Here is a 16659-nt window from a genome sequence, read left to right on the forward strand (position 1 = left end):
CGCAGCAAGACATCCGGGAATGCTTGGCCCCAAGAGAGCGTTTAGAGCCATGGTCTTCTACTGGCAACTCCACATGCCGTCTGCACCGCTGTAGACCCCTTACTCCAACTCAGTCCTCCGTCCGGCCTCTCCCGCTGCGATGCTACACTGTTGTGTCGCCTGTGGCTGGGAGTGGCGTTCACAAATGCTTACTCCCACTTAATTGCAATGGCGGACTCTTGCGTGTGAGATCTGTGGGTGCGACGAATCTACAGAACACCTTCTTTGTAACTGCCCTCGGTTTCAGCGTGAACGTGCACTCCTGGCTGCAACACTCCGCCGTTTAGATCCTCGGCCCCTTAGTGAAGCCAAGACTCTGGGTCCTTGGAGTAAGCCCTCATCGCAGATGACAGCTTTGAAGGCACTTTTCAAGTTCTTGAAGGACTCAGGACTGAGTGCAAGGTTGTGAACTATCAGTGTGTGCTTCAGAATAACGGCCTGAGGGGCGAGTTGGTGCATGGTGAAATGAACGGCTGCGCAAATCAGGACACAGACAAGAAAGAGACACCACATTCGCACTGTGCCCTGTGTACCCTGCAAGTAATGGCCAACAGACATGTGGAAAAGTCATCATCTCCCTCCGTTCCCCTTCCCACGTGTAGGGTGGCATACCGGGCGCTGCCTAGTTAACCTCCCTTGCTTTCCGTTTGTCTTCCTCTCTCTCTCTGCGCACTGAGCCCATGCAAGTCAGCGGGAAACGCATAAAACGCCGCCATGATCCAACGGTTTTTTGGATCTTGGCGTGTACGGTGCCCGTGTACTGTGCAGTGCCAGTGCACGTTAAAAACTCCAGGTGGTCGAAACTACCGGAGCCCGCTACTTCGGCGTTCCTCATAGCATGAGCGGCTTTGGGACGTTAAAACCCCAAAACCTAAACCAAAACTGCATTCTCATGAAGCCTAAAGTTTTATTTCGTGAATATGAACGCTGAACGCTGCGGTACATCTCAAGGCCCGCCGACTGCTGCGTGAAGATCTGAAAGAGTGAATTTGAGATGACCACGATGGAAAAGAAAATATCTGTTTTAATGCCAATGGAAAAGCCCTGCTGCACCAGAGGATCATCAGAACACGATATCGGGAGGATGACGCTGAAGGAAACTTCTTTGTCATAAGTTCCAACACATCCCATACAATTTCACTCACCTATTGGCCTTTTAGTTTTTGATCTGCTTAACTACCACCTTATTGCTATACGAATTCAGGTAGCTCGTTTCCCATTCGTGTGTGCTGCTATATGTACCTATTTTATGTACTGCTTTCCTCACATAGTGTCTTGTGCGGAGCCTACCGAGAATCTCAGTGAAAAAATTGCAGCCAATTTCACCTCCGGGACACCCATCGAAAGAAGTACCGTTTTAGCACAGCGACAGCCGTCATCAGATCGGCCACAGCGCAGCTGCAGACCTGAAGCATTGAAGCTGCAGCTGGGTGACGACTAATGTATAGAGCTTGCTCCTCTGCCGCTGTGTATCCGCATAATTGTATGCTATAATATTGACTGGGCCCAAGGTGACCTCCCATTTGCATAACAAGGTTTCGTTTACTGAGTACCATCTTCACATTACACTTTTCGGCGTCGTAATAGAGTAAATTAAATTTTTGTATAAAATCTGAACACGAGAGGCCTGGCAAATTGGATGTGTATTAATCTGTGTGTATTTCCTCGGAAAACTGAGAAAGCTTTGGGGGATGGCGCAGGAAAGCCAAATGATCCCGGCAACAACTTGTGTGCAGCGGAGTCCATATGAAACATGGAAGTCCGAACGGATAATTTATTGATTATTTTACCCAGTTTTATTGTTTTGCGCGATTAAAGAAACAGGAAGAAATTTTTTTTTGAAGAAACGAGACTCACATAGAGTGTGCATCGCCGTCCTTATGCACAAATCATTTTTGAGCAGTGTTTCGTTTTGCAACGCTTAGTGATTTTTTTTTTTTCAGGTATTGTGGTTTTCAGCAGTCTTGTTAAAGGAAATCATGCGTAACTGGGACTCATCCTGAATATATTGGATCTTGTCTCGATTATAAAATTCAGTATAAGTCAAAGTGTTTGTGTTCAGGCTTGATTTGTTTACTGGAGCAGTCGTCCCTCTTAATTAATATCGACACTTCGAGGCCTGGCGTGTTCCTGGCTCGCATTTAGCGAGATCAGGAAAGCACTAAAACAACTGCTCGCTGCCCCTCGTTCTAAAGGTGGTTCACTTGCCCCGCGAAAAGGACGTCTCTCGTCCAAGCATCACGGATGAAAAACAAGAATGGGTGGTCGACCACGAACGCAGTGTGGTCGCCGGCCCTGGTGTAAAAGGCACGGGCAGCGACGCCGGCTGCTGCTCTGCCTTTTTCGTTCACCTCCACCACGGCCTTGTGCACGACGTCGTAGATGGCCAGGTCACGAGAACCCGTGATCCCCGAAAAGTCGGCTTGGCTTTCGTCGAAGGCCTTCGAGGCTCCCAGATCCGACAGAGGTCTCTTGAGCTTATATTCGCCTTCCAGCTTGAACCTGCTCGAAAAAAAAAAAGACACGTACACAACCTAATACCCAGGGTGCAGGGCAACTAGTACTATCCTTTGCCCTTATGTGAGCAACGCTCGTTTTGTGTGTTTTAAGCAGCGTGCATAGCTCCGTTGAGTGCGTTTAATGCATCACCGAGTGTGTTGAAATTTCTGGGATGAAGGAAAGAAACACAGCCAGCAAAAAACGGACAGTGCACCTAACTTTGCTAACCCTGGAATTCGGCGATAAGCTTGCGCGCACATGGTTACCCATCACGTGGCTTCACATCCCCCCATTGCGTGCTTTTAAGGTTAAAAGTCAACCCAGAGGTCACCCAGTGTCAAAGGTCAGAGGGTCAAGGTAAAATAAAGGTCACGGGTCAAGGTAAGGGGTAAAGTTTCGACACTAATAACTGCACCACATATGGTAATATCATGCACGGCTATCCTTGGTTGGACTGAAGTTCGTTCAAGGTCGTCGCGCTGCCTACCCGAAGACTGCTTTACCTAGCGTAGTGAAGCTTTTCGCTTCAGAAGTGTAGATGTAGAAAGGCTACTCACTTGGGCAGCGCCATAAAAACGAGTTTTATCTCCAGCTTGGACCGGAGCCGCTGGAAGACTGGCCACGTTAGACTCTGTCTGAGAGCGTCTGCGCCTGTTCTCTGCCGGGGTAGCACAATGGTCATGCTGTAACCGTTCCCAGCATAAGGCAGATCGATGACATCTGAGTTGGTTTCATTGTCTTCCGCGTGAGCTAGTAGTCCGCGGGCGTACATCGTGCCAACCTCCACACGCTGTGTCCCTGCGTTGAAGAACTGTGCTTTCGACCTTTTTGTCGCCAGTAAGGGTATCATCCACAATCCCTTGAAGTAGATAGCGCTGAGAAGGACCAGCTTAGCGTCCAGTGGTAAGGGTTCGCTGAGCAACTTCTTAATTTTTCCCTCGGTCTTATTGCTCACCCAATTGTTGATGTCGTTCAAGGAGCCTTCACCGCTCAAGCTAGCAAAGCTGATTTCGGCCTTAAAGGACCGAGTCAGTACGGCCAGATACTGCTCGTTCACGGAGTATCCATTCTGAACAACCGCGGCATTGGCGACCCGTATGGTAGAGTTTGACGGTGCACGCAGCAGACGCGTGTGCCGGGCATAGACACTGTGCACATCATCGGGCGTCAGGCCCGCGGACTCATAGCGCATGGTCTCATGCAGATCCCTCTGTGTCTCGTTCCGGGCACCAACGTAAGCCATGGCCATCGCTGTCGACACACTGTACGGCGAGAACAAGAGGTTCTCCTCGGACGAGGTCGGGATCTTTTGGAGGAGCTGAAAGCCGAACTGATTGTTTGCATCGGTCACCTTGTGCTTCTTTTGGGCGACGCAGAGGACCAGGAGCCATGCCAGGCAGATGGCAGACTTCATGGTTGACCACTGCAGGCAAACATAGAAAACGCAGCAAAGTAATCGGTTTTGCATCTAGTCTCACCCTCCTATAGACTGCATAGTCATTCTCATTGTTAGCCAGCGCCTGCGAACAGGGACCGGCGAAAAAGGTGCAACGCTAGACGCACGAAATTCTCTATACAATGTTATTTTTGTTCCCTGGCTCTGGTAAACAGTGATCAGTTACCAACTGGCCGAACTCTCAGTATAACTGAATTCGTACCTCGAGAAAACGAACAAGACTCTTGACTATGCTTAACTGATAGTATGGTTTTGTGTTTATTATAGTTCCCCTGCAGAGGTCAGCGAAAGCGTTCTAGGTTTTTTAATGTCGCATATGTTGGCGCCGTCGATAGTCGCTAATAACTGTCATGCACGTGAGCGCACCGCAGCTGGCATACAGATAGATAGATAAAGAGGAGGAGGGAAAGGCAGGGATGGTAACCAGAAAGGGGTTCCGGAGCTGGCATACACACGCCGCGTAGGCAAAGAGTACCAGCACTTGAAATGAAAAAATTCTTAAGCGCAAATCCGCTTCAAACCGATGTTGCTTGCTCCATGCATGTCCCTACTTAACCGCCTCTAAAGCCTACCACTGAGACGAGATGTTTTACGCAGGAAGAGCTCAGTATAGTAGATATCAAGAAAGTACACGTCACCATTACTGTAATGCGTGATGAGGCTCAGTACACGCGAACAAACATTAAGCTGTAAATTTCTTGCATGCTTTTAAGCGGGTTGGTACTGTTCCCGCGGTGGCTTCAATACACTGCTGCTTTCTAAGCTTTTTTTTTCTGCAGTCCCTGCTTCGTAAGGGTCAACATCTAACAGAAATTTCCTTGCCACCAGCGTTATCGCAATGGGTATCGAAATGCCAGATCAGCTTCAATGCCTGCGTAGAATGCACATGGTCTCGCGATTTTTTGGCACTAAGTAGACACTACAGCCGGCACCTGTAAATCTAGAAGCACATCGCCTGTTACGACTTTGCTTGATACTGCGCCACATTTAATGCCCTTCTACGGGGTATCACTACGGTCGGGGGAGTTTTATCGGTGCAATCAAAACCCATTATTACGTGCCGGGTGCGTTGAAATATAGTTTTAACAAGATTCACTGGCGTAAGCTGTAGCTTTCATTTTAGTGCCAAGAAATGGAGGGACAGTATGGAGGTGCAAGAGAGCTGAAGTACGGGGCGTTAAAGGCATACGCACCTGAAGACTTCACTTGCCCAGCGAAGCAGAGGGAGAGATGCAACTGCACTTAGAGGACTTCGAGGCTTTTCGTTCAGTCGAGGAGTTGACGTGGTGCTGAAACACCAGGTTAGCCTACACAGAACGCGCTCGAGACGGGCTTTATACTCCTCAGAAGATGTCTTCAATTGGTTGCAGAGGACGGGGCGGGGCGCCCATGGAAAGCATTTAGAAACCTCCGACGCGTTTTATCAACGCGGCGTGCTGAAACCATAGAAGCTGGCTGCGAAGAAGAGCTCCTCATTATCTCACCGCGCCGCTTTCAACTTCCTCCTGCAGTTTAGCGTAACCCTGTTTCGCCACCGTCAGCAAGGAGGAACCACATGGGCAGCCACGCCGTATCCGCTAGATTCGTGCTCGTGTCTGGATTAGATTACGTTAGATTTCGGAGAATTGCAGTCGACGATCGGAATCATCGCCCAGAATCCCCGAGGGAGCAAAATATCGAGAGTGCATGGCGTCGAAAACCAAAATCGACGATTGAGACGCAAGATCTCCCCTCTGAGCGGGTCCTATCCCGTAATGAGTTGCTTCTTAGACACGATTCGAACCCAGGATTTTTTTTTATAATAAGCGTCTTTATTCCCATTCTAATACAAGGGAAAGGGACCCCAGACGAAAAGCTGCAAAGCAGCAGCTTGAGAGTGTCTGAGGCCGCACACATAGACATGACATACAGCATGTGGTCAGTTACGCGACATAAGTGCAACCATGGGGTGAGACAGAAACAACGCACACACTAGAGACAACTCGACAAAATAACAAAAAAATTTTGTTGCACTTGCACTCTACAATGTTTTAAATTCGCAAATGTAAGCTTCTAGACGTTTGCCTGAACAAAATGCATTTTAATCTGTTTGGGGCGCAAAGTGTGAACATGTGTATTGCATAAGCTATATTTGTTTAAAATGGTTGGCATGAGAAAGTGTAGTGTCTGATTTGCATAGTTTGTTCTATTCCGGGTGACAGCCCATTGTTCCCTAGATCTTTTGGCCACAACTTTTTCCTTAAATCTAAGTTCGGCAAGGGATTTCAGAAGTGAAGCCACGACAGGGGGTGAAAACCTAAGATGGTAAATTAATCTGTATTCGTATATATTATTGACTGATATAATCCACCGAGATATGAGTTTTGGTTCGCGGAACAAGAAAACATGCTCCGGATTGCGAATTCGAATTCGTCTTAAGCTTATGAATAAAGGAATGGTGTAGTAACTCTCAATCAGCTTAGGTGACCTCTCGAACCACACTGTGAAGACGGGGTTTAAGGCAGTTAAATGCACGAGGGAGAAGGAAATGTGGTTACAAAACAAACGTGGTGCAGGAACCGAATTTTTGGGTCCTACCCCCTGATGCCTGGAAATATGGTGTCGCAACTCATCACAGGCCAGCATACAGCGTATCCTCTCTTCGGATTGTAGTGCTTCCGACACGTGAACGGAGTTTAAAAGCAGGGAAGACGGTCCCTTTTGAAGCAAAAGCTACATTGGCCCTGAACTCGCAGTTTCGCCGTGCTCGCAGTCCCGTCGTGGTCGCACCGCACCACGTGAACGGTCACATGACCAACCGCGTGACGAACCACGTGACCAGCCACGGTGCCACCTCCTCGCCATCTGGCGTGACGTCAGAGGAGAAGCCGCGCGCCGCACCTTCGGCTTCCAACCAAACTATACCTTAGCTTTCGCTACGTATATCCTGGCATAGCCGAGGTAAGCCACTGCCAATTTTTTCAGATGGAAATGTGGAAGCCGTTGTAAGCATTACTCGGGCGATACGTGTCACATTATTGGTTACGACAGCAATCGAACTAAGAATGAATGAAGACCTTTTCCTGCTTGGAAAAAGCCGAGCAGTATAGCGTTTATGTTGAGAACATTGCGAGACCGGGTGTCTCTGCGGTTTGAACCTGTGCAGGGTGGAAGAGCATAAAGGAGAGTGTTCAGTGTCCTTTCGTGCTAAAGGCGGCTCCGTTTCTCCGCCCTTCCGCAGAACGTCTCCCGTCTGCGTGTTACTGACGTAGGACAGCTAGGAGTGGTCTTCCTAGAACGACGTGCCGGGACCTCGCTCCCAGTTTCAGTGATGACTGCATTGGCGGCAGCCGCTTCGCTGCCTTCCTCGTTCACCTCGACCTCGGCCGGGTGCACGACGCTGTGGATTACCAGGACAGATGTTTCTCAAAAACCAACCATAATGCTCGTCTAAAGACTTTGGGACTCCGAGCCCCTTTAGTGGTTCCTACACCTTAAAAACACCTTTGAACTTGAACCTGGGACGAAAATGAAGTCCATGGGTGACTGAGTAGATAAGTTCCTGGCGGATATACCCCTCAAATTTATCTTTACATGAGCGACGACTGTTTAGAAATGTACTCTTATCAGCTCCTGTAAACAAACTCCGAGTCATTACACGGCATCGCAAAACTTGGGCGGTTCAATTATTTCTGAAGATTTTCCACATTGAGCACAGAAATGATGTCAGGCAAATAAAGCACACTTCACACGTCGCTCGTTGGTAAAAGTGTAGTGTCCAAAAGAAAACAAGTTTCGTTGTATTCTTGACTTTACACGCTACACGAAACCGCGCAAAGCATATTCTAGGATTTAAGGGGAACATGGGGGGGGGGGGGGGGGGGGGGGGGACGTTTTTTCTCTCATGCCTGCCATCCGCAGAGCTCGTCACCAAATCATTGTCTTCAGCGTTTCATAGGTACAACTCCTAACGCCAGGAGGCACCACCTTCGGAATACACTCCTAATAATTTGCCTTCCACGCACTTACCCCTTCTCAAGCGGTTCCGTTACTTCGCTACGTTTGACATCGTAAGCACTGCAGTTAACCAGCACTACTCGCATTTGCTTTACGTGGTCGCGTTATGGTTTACAACACGCAGTGTATAGACTGCACTGGACCATTTAGAGAATGTAGCTTCGCCGTGCTACAACCACCACATCTATGCATGGCGACCTGTTGGGTTACGTGCCGATGGGGCACACAGCGGCACGCCTGTCACCGCGGGTGATGGTACCAATTTATCATTTATAAAACACACAATATCTGCATACCATATAACATCGATATTCCACTTAACCCAAACCATTCCGCCTAGCTCGCACTTTCCACTGTGCATGCCACATGCACCGCGGCACGTGAAATTACTCGCCTATAAATCGCTCCTCAGGTCCTGGCCGCAGTATGCATCTCCAATCTGTAGAGGCCCGTGTGCTGTGCGATGTCAGTGCACGTTAAAGAACCCCAGGTGGTCGAAATTTCCGGAGCCCTTCACTACGGCGTCTCTCATAGCCTGAGTCACTTTGGGACGTTAAACCCCCATAAACCATAAACCATAAACCGCATCTCCAATCTGGAATCCACATCAAACTTATATAACGCCCTTGAAGCTTTCCACAATCTTGCCGTCAGATTCATTCACTCCGCTTTTTCAATTCCAGCGAAACAGCATTAAAACATCAGTCCGAACTTTTTAACCTTAACACTCGCCGTAGCATTTCTATTCTAGCCTTTGACTAGCTCGTTTCATAAGACATTTCAGAGTTCGCTCAATCATCCCCCATACATAACACCGCCTTCACGTTTATCACACCGCACTGCGCATCCATTTCCCATTCCTCTACCGCTTAATGGAAGTGATACGTTTGCTGGGTCTTTTTTTTTTCGAGCAAATTTTGACCGGAAAGACCTTCCTCACGCCACGGCTGTCATCACCTGGCCATCGACGTTTGCGATGACCGGGACTCCTCATCCTCAGAAACTGTAGTTATATCCTATTCTATGTCATCTTACCTCTTACGTAATTACCGGAAAGGGGTCTTTAAGTTAATGAAGCGAAACGAAAGGAACTACACTACATGCTTGTAATCGGATGTGTCTTGTGGTGAAGGAAACTGCCAACAGATCTCGAAGCACAAGAAAGGGTGCACAGAATTATGCGGAGGGATAATAGGTCGGTGCAGCCAATAAAGTTTGGTTTATGGGGGTTTAACGTCTGAAAGCGACTCAGGCTTGAGAGACGCAGTGGTGAAGGAAATTTCGACCACCTGGGGTTCTTTAACGTGCACTGACATCGCACAGTACACAGGACTCTAGAATTTCGCCTGCATCGAAATTCGACCGCCGCGGCCGGGATCGAACCCGCGTCTTTTGGGCCAGCAGCCGAGCGCCGTAACCACTCTGCCACCGCAGCGGCTACAGCCAATAAAGTATATGTGCCTCAAGAAATAGTCAGTACAAAGTATACGGACTGTAAGGTCGCGCTTCATCAACGCGTACATTTTTTTTTATTCCCTTAGCTTCCGGTCACTGCGGGCCTCCGGCCTACGTGGAGACCTCTCAGTGAAGCTCCGAGCTACCCCTTAACCGCGTGCCCTCCCGCAAACAGTGGCAAAGGCGCAGGAGGCACTGGCTGCTTGACGTCACCGCTGTGATGGCCGAAGACACCTGGCTTTGTTAAGCGCACCAAGAAAGCATGCGAGGAGCACTCAACGAGCACGTGGTGCCGCGTGGTCTTAGGCAGCATTCCCACGGCGGCAGACCCCCATACTGCGCGTCTGCGGAAATATGCGAACCACCTCGCATTCCGCGATGCCCCCCCCCCCCCCCTTTTTTTTTTGGCATTCTCAATGGCACCGAAGCGTTGCGGGTCTCCGCCGTCTGACGTTCCTGCGGCTAGCCAGTGGATTAGTGGTCGCGCCAATTAGCTGAAAAAAAGAACTTTTCATCCTTCGAGAGGCGACGCGCGGGTGCGGCAGGGAAGGGGAAAGCATCAAGCAATAAGGGCGAGAACTCCACCCCCCCCCCCCCCCACCCGGGGAGAGGGTTTTCAGAATGTTTTCGGTATGTGTTTCTTTTTCTTTTTTTTTACCCAAGCCCCGGGCTCGAAGTTGGGTCCAACCTTCAGGGGCTGTGGCTACCTCCATTGGTTATCGAAGCTTAGGGCGGGCCTCGATATATGACCGCCCTAGCTTCTTTGTTTGAAAAAGCTTTAAAATTGCCTGAAAAATCATTGGAGGGCAGTCTTGTCTAGTTGAGCTAGAGGCTCCGTGCAGTGGCACGTAATTCTACAGACCTAGACTCTAACCTCGGGTCAATGAGTAAGGTCTTGTCGAGTTTCTCTGTGTGAGATCTTTTCTTCTAAGTTACAGTTTGACTGTCTGTGTGACTCAACTTGTAACGCAGTTTGCCAATGTACATCCTGTAAATATATTTTCTCTTTTCCTCCATCATCTGGCATCAATCATCGTCTGCTCCTTCAACACCGTCGAATTCACGTTTGGAGAGGTCATGTGCCCCTCCGAAGAAACGCAAAGAACCATCTTGAATTTACTCGGACAAAAGAGCCTACTCATGCTGGCCACTCCACATGAATGCCCACATCACTCAGCTTATGCAGAAGGCGCTGCAAGACAAAAAACGTTGGAGTTTCTGAGGCTTTCCGCGCCGGTTCTCTCCTGCGGCCGCAAAACGGTCATGGTGTAAGGCTGAGGTTCAGGTTCAGCTACTGGGGGGCTTAGCCTTGCAGATTCTGCCGGCAATTGCTCCACCGTAGCGATTGAAAAATTAAAAATGTGTACAGGTTTGAATAGGTCGACAAATAGGATTATGGCACATTTCGTTTAACATTATAGGATGAAGCTTCCAAAGCGATTCAACCTTTGAGAGACTCCTTAGTGGAGGGCTCCGTATAACTTCGATTAGCCTGGTTAATTACCGTGCACTTACATCACACAGTGCATGCAAGTCGTTGGTTCGGACCCGCCCGCTACGGAAGCACTTCGATTGAGGAAAATGTGAAAGGTCCGCGTACTGTGCGTTGTTAGTGCTCGTTAAGAACCCCAGGTGGTCGAAATTATCCGGAGCCCTCCACTACGGCGTCCCTCATAGACTGAGCCGCTTTGGGACGTCCATCCTATAAAGCCAAACCAAATGTGCCATAATCCTATTTGCTGACCCATACAAACCTATATACATTCTTCAGTGGTATATACATTTTTCAGCATTTAAGTGTCGACACTTAGATGCTGAATATGGTCCACAAAGCAGGCACATACCCGGCATCTGACTGATCCGCATGGTTCTAAACACAATCGCATATAGCAACCAATAGTGAACTCCTGCTATCTCCATATGGAGTCCAAATCTGGTCATGCTGTAATTGCGCCCGGAAGAGGGCAGGTCAGTGACGCCCGTGTTCATCTCGTCGTCTTGAGCGCAACTGCCTTGAGGTGTCCGTGAATCATGTCCACAATCACACTGTGCGCTCTCGCATTGAAGAACAGTGTTTTCGTGTTTCCTGGAAAGGCGTGTTCCGCAATCTTTTGAAGTAGACAGCGTTGAGAAGTACCAGCCTTTTCCTGAGTGGAAGAGGTTCAGTGAGCAACTTCTCAATTTTTTCCCTCCGTCCTGTTCTTCACCTATTCGTTAAAATAGTTCAAGACAGCTCGGTTCATTTCCGCCCCGAAGGACTGATTCAGTAAGTTTAAATACTTTCTTATCCCGAGGAAAGTATTTTAAATGACGATTTCTACGAGATTTCCGGAGGTCTTCGAGAACCCCATTTCATGCGGCAAAGTATTTGTCGGACAAAATGGGGGGGGGGGGGGGGGGGGTGTCAACGAACATGCCATGGAACACGAAAGACCGCTAGGAAATGCGTCAGAATCGTTCCATTGCTACTCTTGCAGGGATGTCCACAATGAAAACAGTGAGCCACGACTTGAGGAAATCAAAATCCTAGCGAGAAGCGAGGACAGATTAGTGCGTTAACTACCGAAACACTTCTTTTGTCAAGGAGAGAGGCGACACTGGCATCAGCACTACTTCAGTCTCCCTGCGAGATAGTGAAATCGGTTTATTAAACAATAGGCGACAAAATGCTGTCTAGCCTCCTAAATCTGCAATGTGTTTTTTTTTTTCATGGTGATAACTGCGCATGCGCTCACTGCCTTCCCTCTAAATAAACGTTACGAGTGCCTCTCTCAAAAAAAAAAAAGCGCCCGTCCTGTCATGGATTCCTGTTTGCTCGTCTGAAGTAGGTAGCGCTCAATTACTCCTCTAGAAACAGTCTGCTCCCCTTCCGCTAGTATTTTGTCTGTGGCCCCAGTAGGCTATCGATGCCGAATGTATCTCCATCATACTGACGTACCCCTCCATTCGAGATTAAATATCTCAGGGTGAGTTCTGACATTCTTTCCTTAACTTCGTTTTATTATCGATAAACTGTACACCAGTGGAGGAGGGAATGTAAGTAAATGAGGTGCACAAAAGTGCTTTGTAGAGTCTTCCAGCAATCTGTACTGTTGTGTAAAATGTACTTTGAAACTAGCGAACGCAAACAGCTCGTCGAATAGCGTTTTTTTTTTCATTCAAGAAACTCTATTCGCGACTGTCTCATTATTATTAAACTCTATTCGCGACTGTCTCAGAGGAATCAGACCTTGGTTTGTAGAATGCAGCACTTTTTTTAGTAGTTCAGTGATCTTAAGCTCTATTATGAAAAGAGATCATCCATCTATGGAGGCTTTCTAAATATTTCAGCACTGTACCGAGGATTAGGCCAGAATGACCACGCAAGTATTGTGCAAAATTCTACAAAACAAACATTAATTAGAACAAAAGGAGCTCCTTTCTGCCTCTGGTGTTTATTTTTTTTTGTCGATACTATATAAAGAGCGGCCGTGAATGTAGTGTATGCGGTTCACGTCTGCACAGTGTAAAAGAGCACGAAAACAAGCTTTTCTTGTCCCATCGCTCTAAAGATGGTTCACTTGACCCGCGAAGAGGACGTCTCCGGTCCGCCTGTTCCGGATGAAGAACAAGAACGGGTGGTCGACCACGAATGACACGTCAGGGACATCGCTCCTGGTTTCGATTAAGACTGCTGTGGCGGCAGCTGCTTCGCTGCCTTCCTCGTTCACCTCGACCACTGCCTTGTGTATGACGTCGTGGATGACCAGATCGCGGGAACTGGTGATTCCCGTGAAGTCCGCTTGGCGCTCGTCGAAGGCCTTCGAGGCTCCCAGCTGTGATAGGGGTTCTTTCAGATGATATTCGCCCACCAGTTTGAACCTGGGAAAAAATAAGAAGGCCAGATATATATATATATATATATATATATATATATATATATATATATATATATATATATATATATATATATATATACATATAACCGAATAAATTTGGTAACTGTCGGCAACTGTTATTTAACCTGTCTTCCCATGAGCGATTTGCACTCGGAATCATATGTATTCTCTTAGCCCCTCCTGGAAGCGGCTATAGGCATTACACGGCACCTCAAAACGCTGGTCGTTCAGTTATTTCTGAAAAGTTCCCCCCACAGCGGTCAGATGTACGAAAATGTCAAGTCAGCACAAGAAAGAAAACTTCTGAAATCGCTGACTATAATACCGTGATGCGCTAAAAGAGAATAAGTTCCACACTATATCGTTCACTATGTAGGAGGAATTCACCGACGTCATAGTGGCGCCATTTGCTGTACATAGAGCGCAGTGAAAGTACAAATGCATGCATAATCTATTTACTGTCACCTGCTTAGGTCTGCACCACTGAAATTAGGCTCTGTACAGCACAATGTCGTCCGTGACGTCACGTGAATACTTTTTATTTTTTGAACTTTTTATAGGCCTCGCATATGCGGTATTCTCCATCTAATCACCGTCTCGAGTGTTCCATGCATTTCACGCAGCTGTATTGGGCAGCTCCTAATGCGAAGCGACGCAAACCTTCGGAATCCGCACTAACCACTCTCTCTTCTCTGTACCTAAGCTTTCTGAAGCCGTTCCGGTACTTCGCTGCTTTTGACGTCGTATAGCAAGCAGAACTATTCGCTTTTGCGTTGCGTGGTCACACCATCATTTTGATGTGCTCTGTGCAGGCAGCGCCGGCGCATATACGACGCTGCGTTAGATCACTTCGAGAATGACATCCCGTCTTTCCCGCGCTGGCGCCGCCTCCACAGCTCTGCATTTCTACCTGTTGGGTGGCGCGATGATGGAAAATACAGGAAGATAAAAGTTTGCGAGTACTGCGGAGGATTGCGCCAAGTGATCATTTAAATATCGCACTTTATCTCCACGTCTTATCCCATGAATAAGCCATTTATACGGAACCATTCTCCGTAGCTCGTAATTTCCACTGACACTACAAAAATCGTACGAGTCGTGTGGTGAAGGAAACTGCGAGCAGATATTCCAGCAGAAAAAAAAAGATGCACATGATCGCGTGCAGAAGTAAAACGTTGATGCAGGCAATAAAGATGTACAGAACTCGAGAAAACATCAGCTCAAAGTATTGACACAGAAGGCTATACTTACTTAGGCAGCGCCACATCAATCTCCATATCACTAAGCCTGGACAGAAGGCGTTTGAAGGTTGACCACGTAAGACTCTGCTTGAGGCTGTCTGCGCCGGTTCTCTCCCAGGGCAGCAAAATAGTCATGCTGTAATCAAGCCCTGCATAGGGCAGGTCGACGACATCCGTGTTCATCTCGTCGTCTTGAGTGTAACCTGCCCTGACGTGTCCATGCATCATGTCCACATCCACACTGTGTGCTCCCGCATTGAAGAACGGCGCCTTTCTTGTTCGTGTCACCTCGAAGGGTGTTTTCCACAATCCTTTGAAGTAGATAGCATTCAGAAGGACCAGCCTCGTCCTTAGTGGAAGAGGTTCAGTGAGCATCTTCTCAATTTTACCATCTGTCTTGTTCTTCACCCATTCGTTGATACTGTTCAAGGAGCGTTCATCACTCAAGCCAGCCCTGTTAACTTCCGCTCCGAAGGACTCACTCAACAAGTCCAGGTACTCTCTTAACACAGGGTAGTCATTTTGAACGACCGCAACGTTGGCGTACCGGATGGTAGAGTTTGACGGTGCCCGCAGAAGAAACGTGTGCTGTGCGTGGGCGCTGGGTACATGGTCAGCCGTCAATCCCGCGGACGTGTAGGCTAGAGTATTGTGCAGATCGTGCTGCGTCTCGCCCCTGGAGCCTACGTACGCCATGGCCATTGCTGTGGACACACTGTACGGCGAGAAGAAGAGGTTCACCTCGGACGAGACAGGGATCTTGTGAAGGAGCCGGAATGCGAACTGGTTGTTTGCATCTGTCACCTTGTGCTCATCTTGAGCGACGCAGAGGGCCAAGAGCCAAGCCAACAAGACGCCAGACTTCATAGTTGACCACTGCAATGATGGGAAGCAACGTGAGCGCAAAAATTTGAACTATGGTGTGCCACTTTAGAGCGTAGCGACCATTTAGGTTACACCGCATCAGGAATAGAAAAGCGCTGGTCTTGTAGCCTGATTTCTTCTTTATTGTTTACCAGTGCATACGAACAAGGACAGACGAGGAAGAACAGCACAATGCACATGCCGCATTCTTTCGAAATGTCCAACTTATTGTATAATTCAATTTGTTTCATGAGAGGAATAACGAGATTGTGAACGGAATATAATTTTAACAATGATGTGGAATTTTTTTGTGTTCATTTGAAGCGGGTGATGGAAGCCTTTTACCTGTTTGCGCGCACCTGGAAGCTAGCAGAAGGAGCCCTGTGGGTGATCTTTCCGTGGAGCAGCGTAGGCCTTGCTGAACCAGCAGATTAGTCGTGGAAAGGAGAGCGCGAGATGAGTTCTATACTGCTCGGAGGAGGCGAGTAATGCCACAGAGGACGAAAGGCACGTGGAAAGGATTTGGCAGCCTCAGACGGCCTCTATCTCTGCGTCACGCTGAAACCAAAGAAGGCGGCTGCGAAGAGGAGGCCCGTATTATCAACTCCGCGCTTTCTTTAACTGCGCCTCTTTATTCAGCGTAGCCTTCTTTTGCCATCTTGCGACGAAAAACAGCGTCAGTATACATACAGTCTCTGCTTTATACGCTGTGGGGTTTGGGTTAGGCTAGGTTAGGTTAGGTTATAAGTAAAGGAAAGCACGGTGATTGCATCGTACTGTGTCGATATGTCATGCGCGTCTTCAGGAAGGAGTTCGACGGGTTTAAAAGTGCTGAATAAGGAGGAACATGCAGAGACCTCAGACTATATAGGACATCCATGTGTGATTCCAAGCTAAGTGTCTCAACTACATCTGCACATTGCAGACGCCTACGCCGGCTATCTGCCGTATATTATACGCGTCCAGTTTGAAAGCAGAACAATTGGCGACATTAGAAAGTTTCTGCATAGGGGAGATGGTGTAGCACAGATGCGCGTCAGAATATCGGATCTGTGCTAAGAACGTGCGCAGGCAGCTGAACCCCCATGTGGGACAAGCACATCCTGCACTCTGCGCGCAGCAGGCATCCGGTAATTCCATGTACCCTGTACGCTAGCATGATCCTTCATGCTAAAACACTCTATTATTGTGTCCAACAGGACACCGTTGCCCAATGTTCGGGCAAGAAGAA

At 48.2% G+C, this 16659-nt stretch overlaps 2 protein-coding genes across 3 annotated transcripts; both read right to left on the minus strand.

Annotated features, from left to right (window-relative positions):
• Nucleotides 1-933: 933 nt before the first annotated feature.
• Nucleotides 934-5326, minus strand: LOC144129043 (iripin-1-like). Its single transcript, XM_077662925.1, has 3 exons — nt 5188-5326; nt 3096-3961; nt 934-2541 (listed from the first exon to the last, which is right to left on the minus strand). Exons 2-3 carry the CDS (start codon nt 3950-3952, stop codon nt 2229-2231), a joined length of 1170 nt encoding a protein of 389 aa, XP_077519051.1. The 5' UTR covers nt 3953-3961; nt 5188-5326; the 3' UTR covers nt 934-2228.
• A 6615-nt stretch (nt 5327-11941) lies between these two features.
• LOC144129044 (iripin-1-like) lies at nt 11942-15953 on the minus strand. Of its 2 annotated transcripts, XM_077662926.1 has the most exons (3): nt 15774-15953; nt 14575-15440; nt 11945-13306 (listed from the first exon to the last, which is right to left on the minus strand). In XM_077662926.1, exons 2-3 carry the CDS (start codon nt 15429-15431, stop codon nt 12991-12993), a joined length of 1173 nt encoding a protein of 390 aa, XP_077519052.1. In that variant the 5' UTR covers nt 15432-15440; nt 15774-15953; the 3' UTR covers nt 11945-12990. The 2 variants fall into 2 exon arrangements, with proteins under 2 accessions (XP_077519053.1, XP_077519052.1); XM_077662927.1 differs by lacking the exon at nt 15774-15953 and having other exon boundaries at nt 11942-13306.
• Nucleotides 15954-16659: the final 706 nt, after the last annotated feature.

Source organism: Amblyomma americanum, chromosome 4, assembly GCF_052857255.1.
Source record: "Amblyomma americanum isolate KBUSLIRL-KWMA chromosome 4, ASM5285725v1, whole genome shotgun sequence".
Taxonomy (NCBI): domain Eukaryota; kingdom Metazoa; phylum Arthropoda; class Arachnida; order Ixodida; family Ixodidae; genus Amblyomma; species Amblyomma americanum.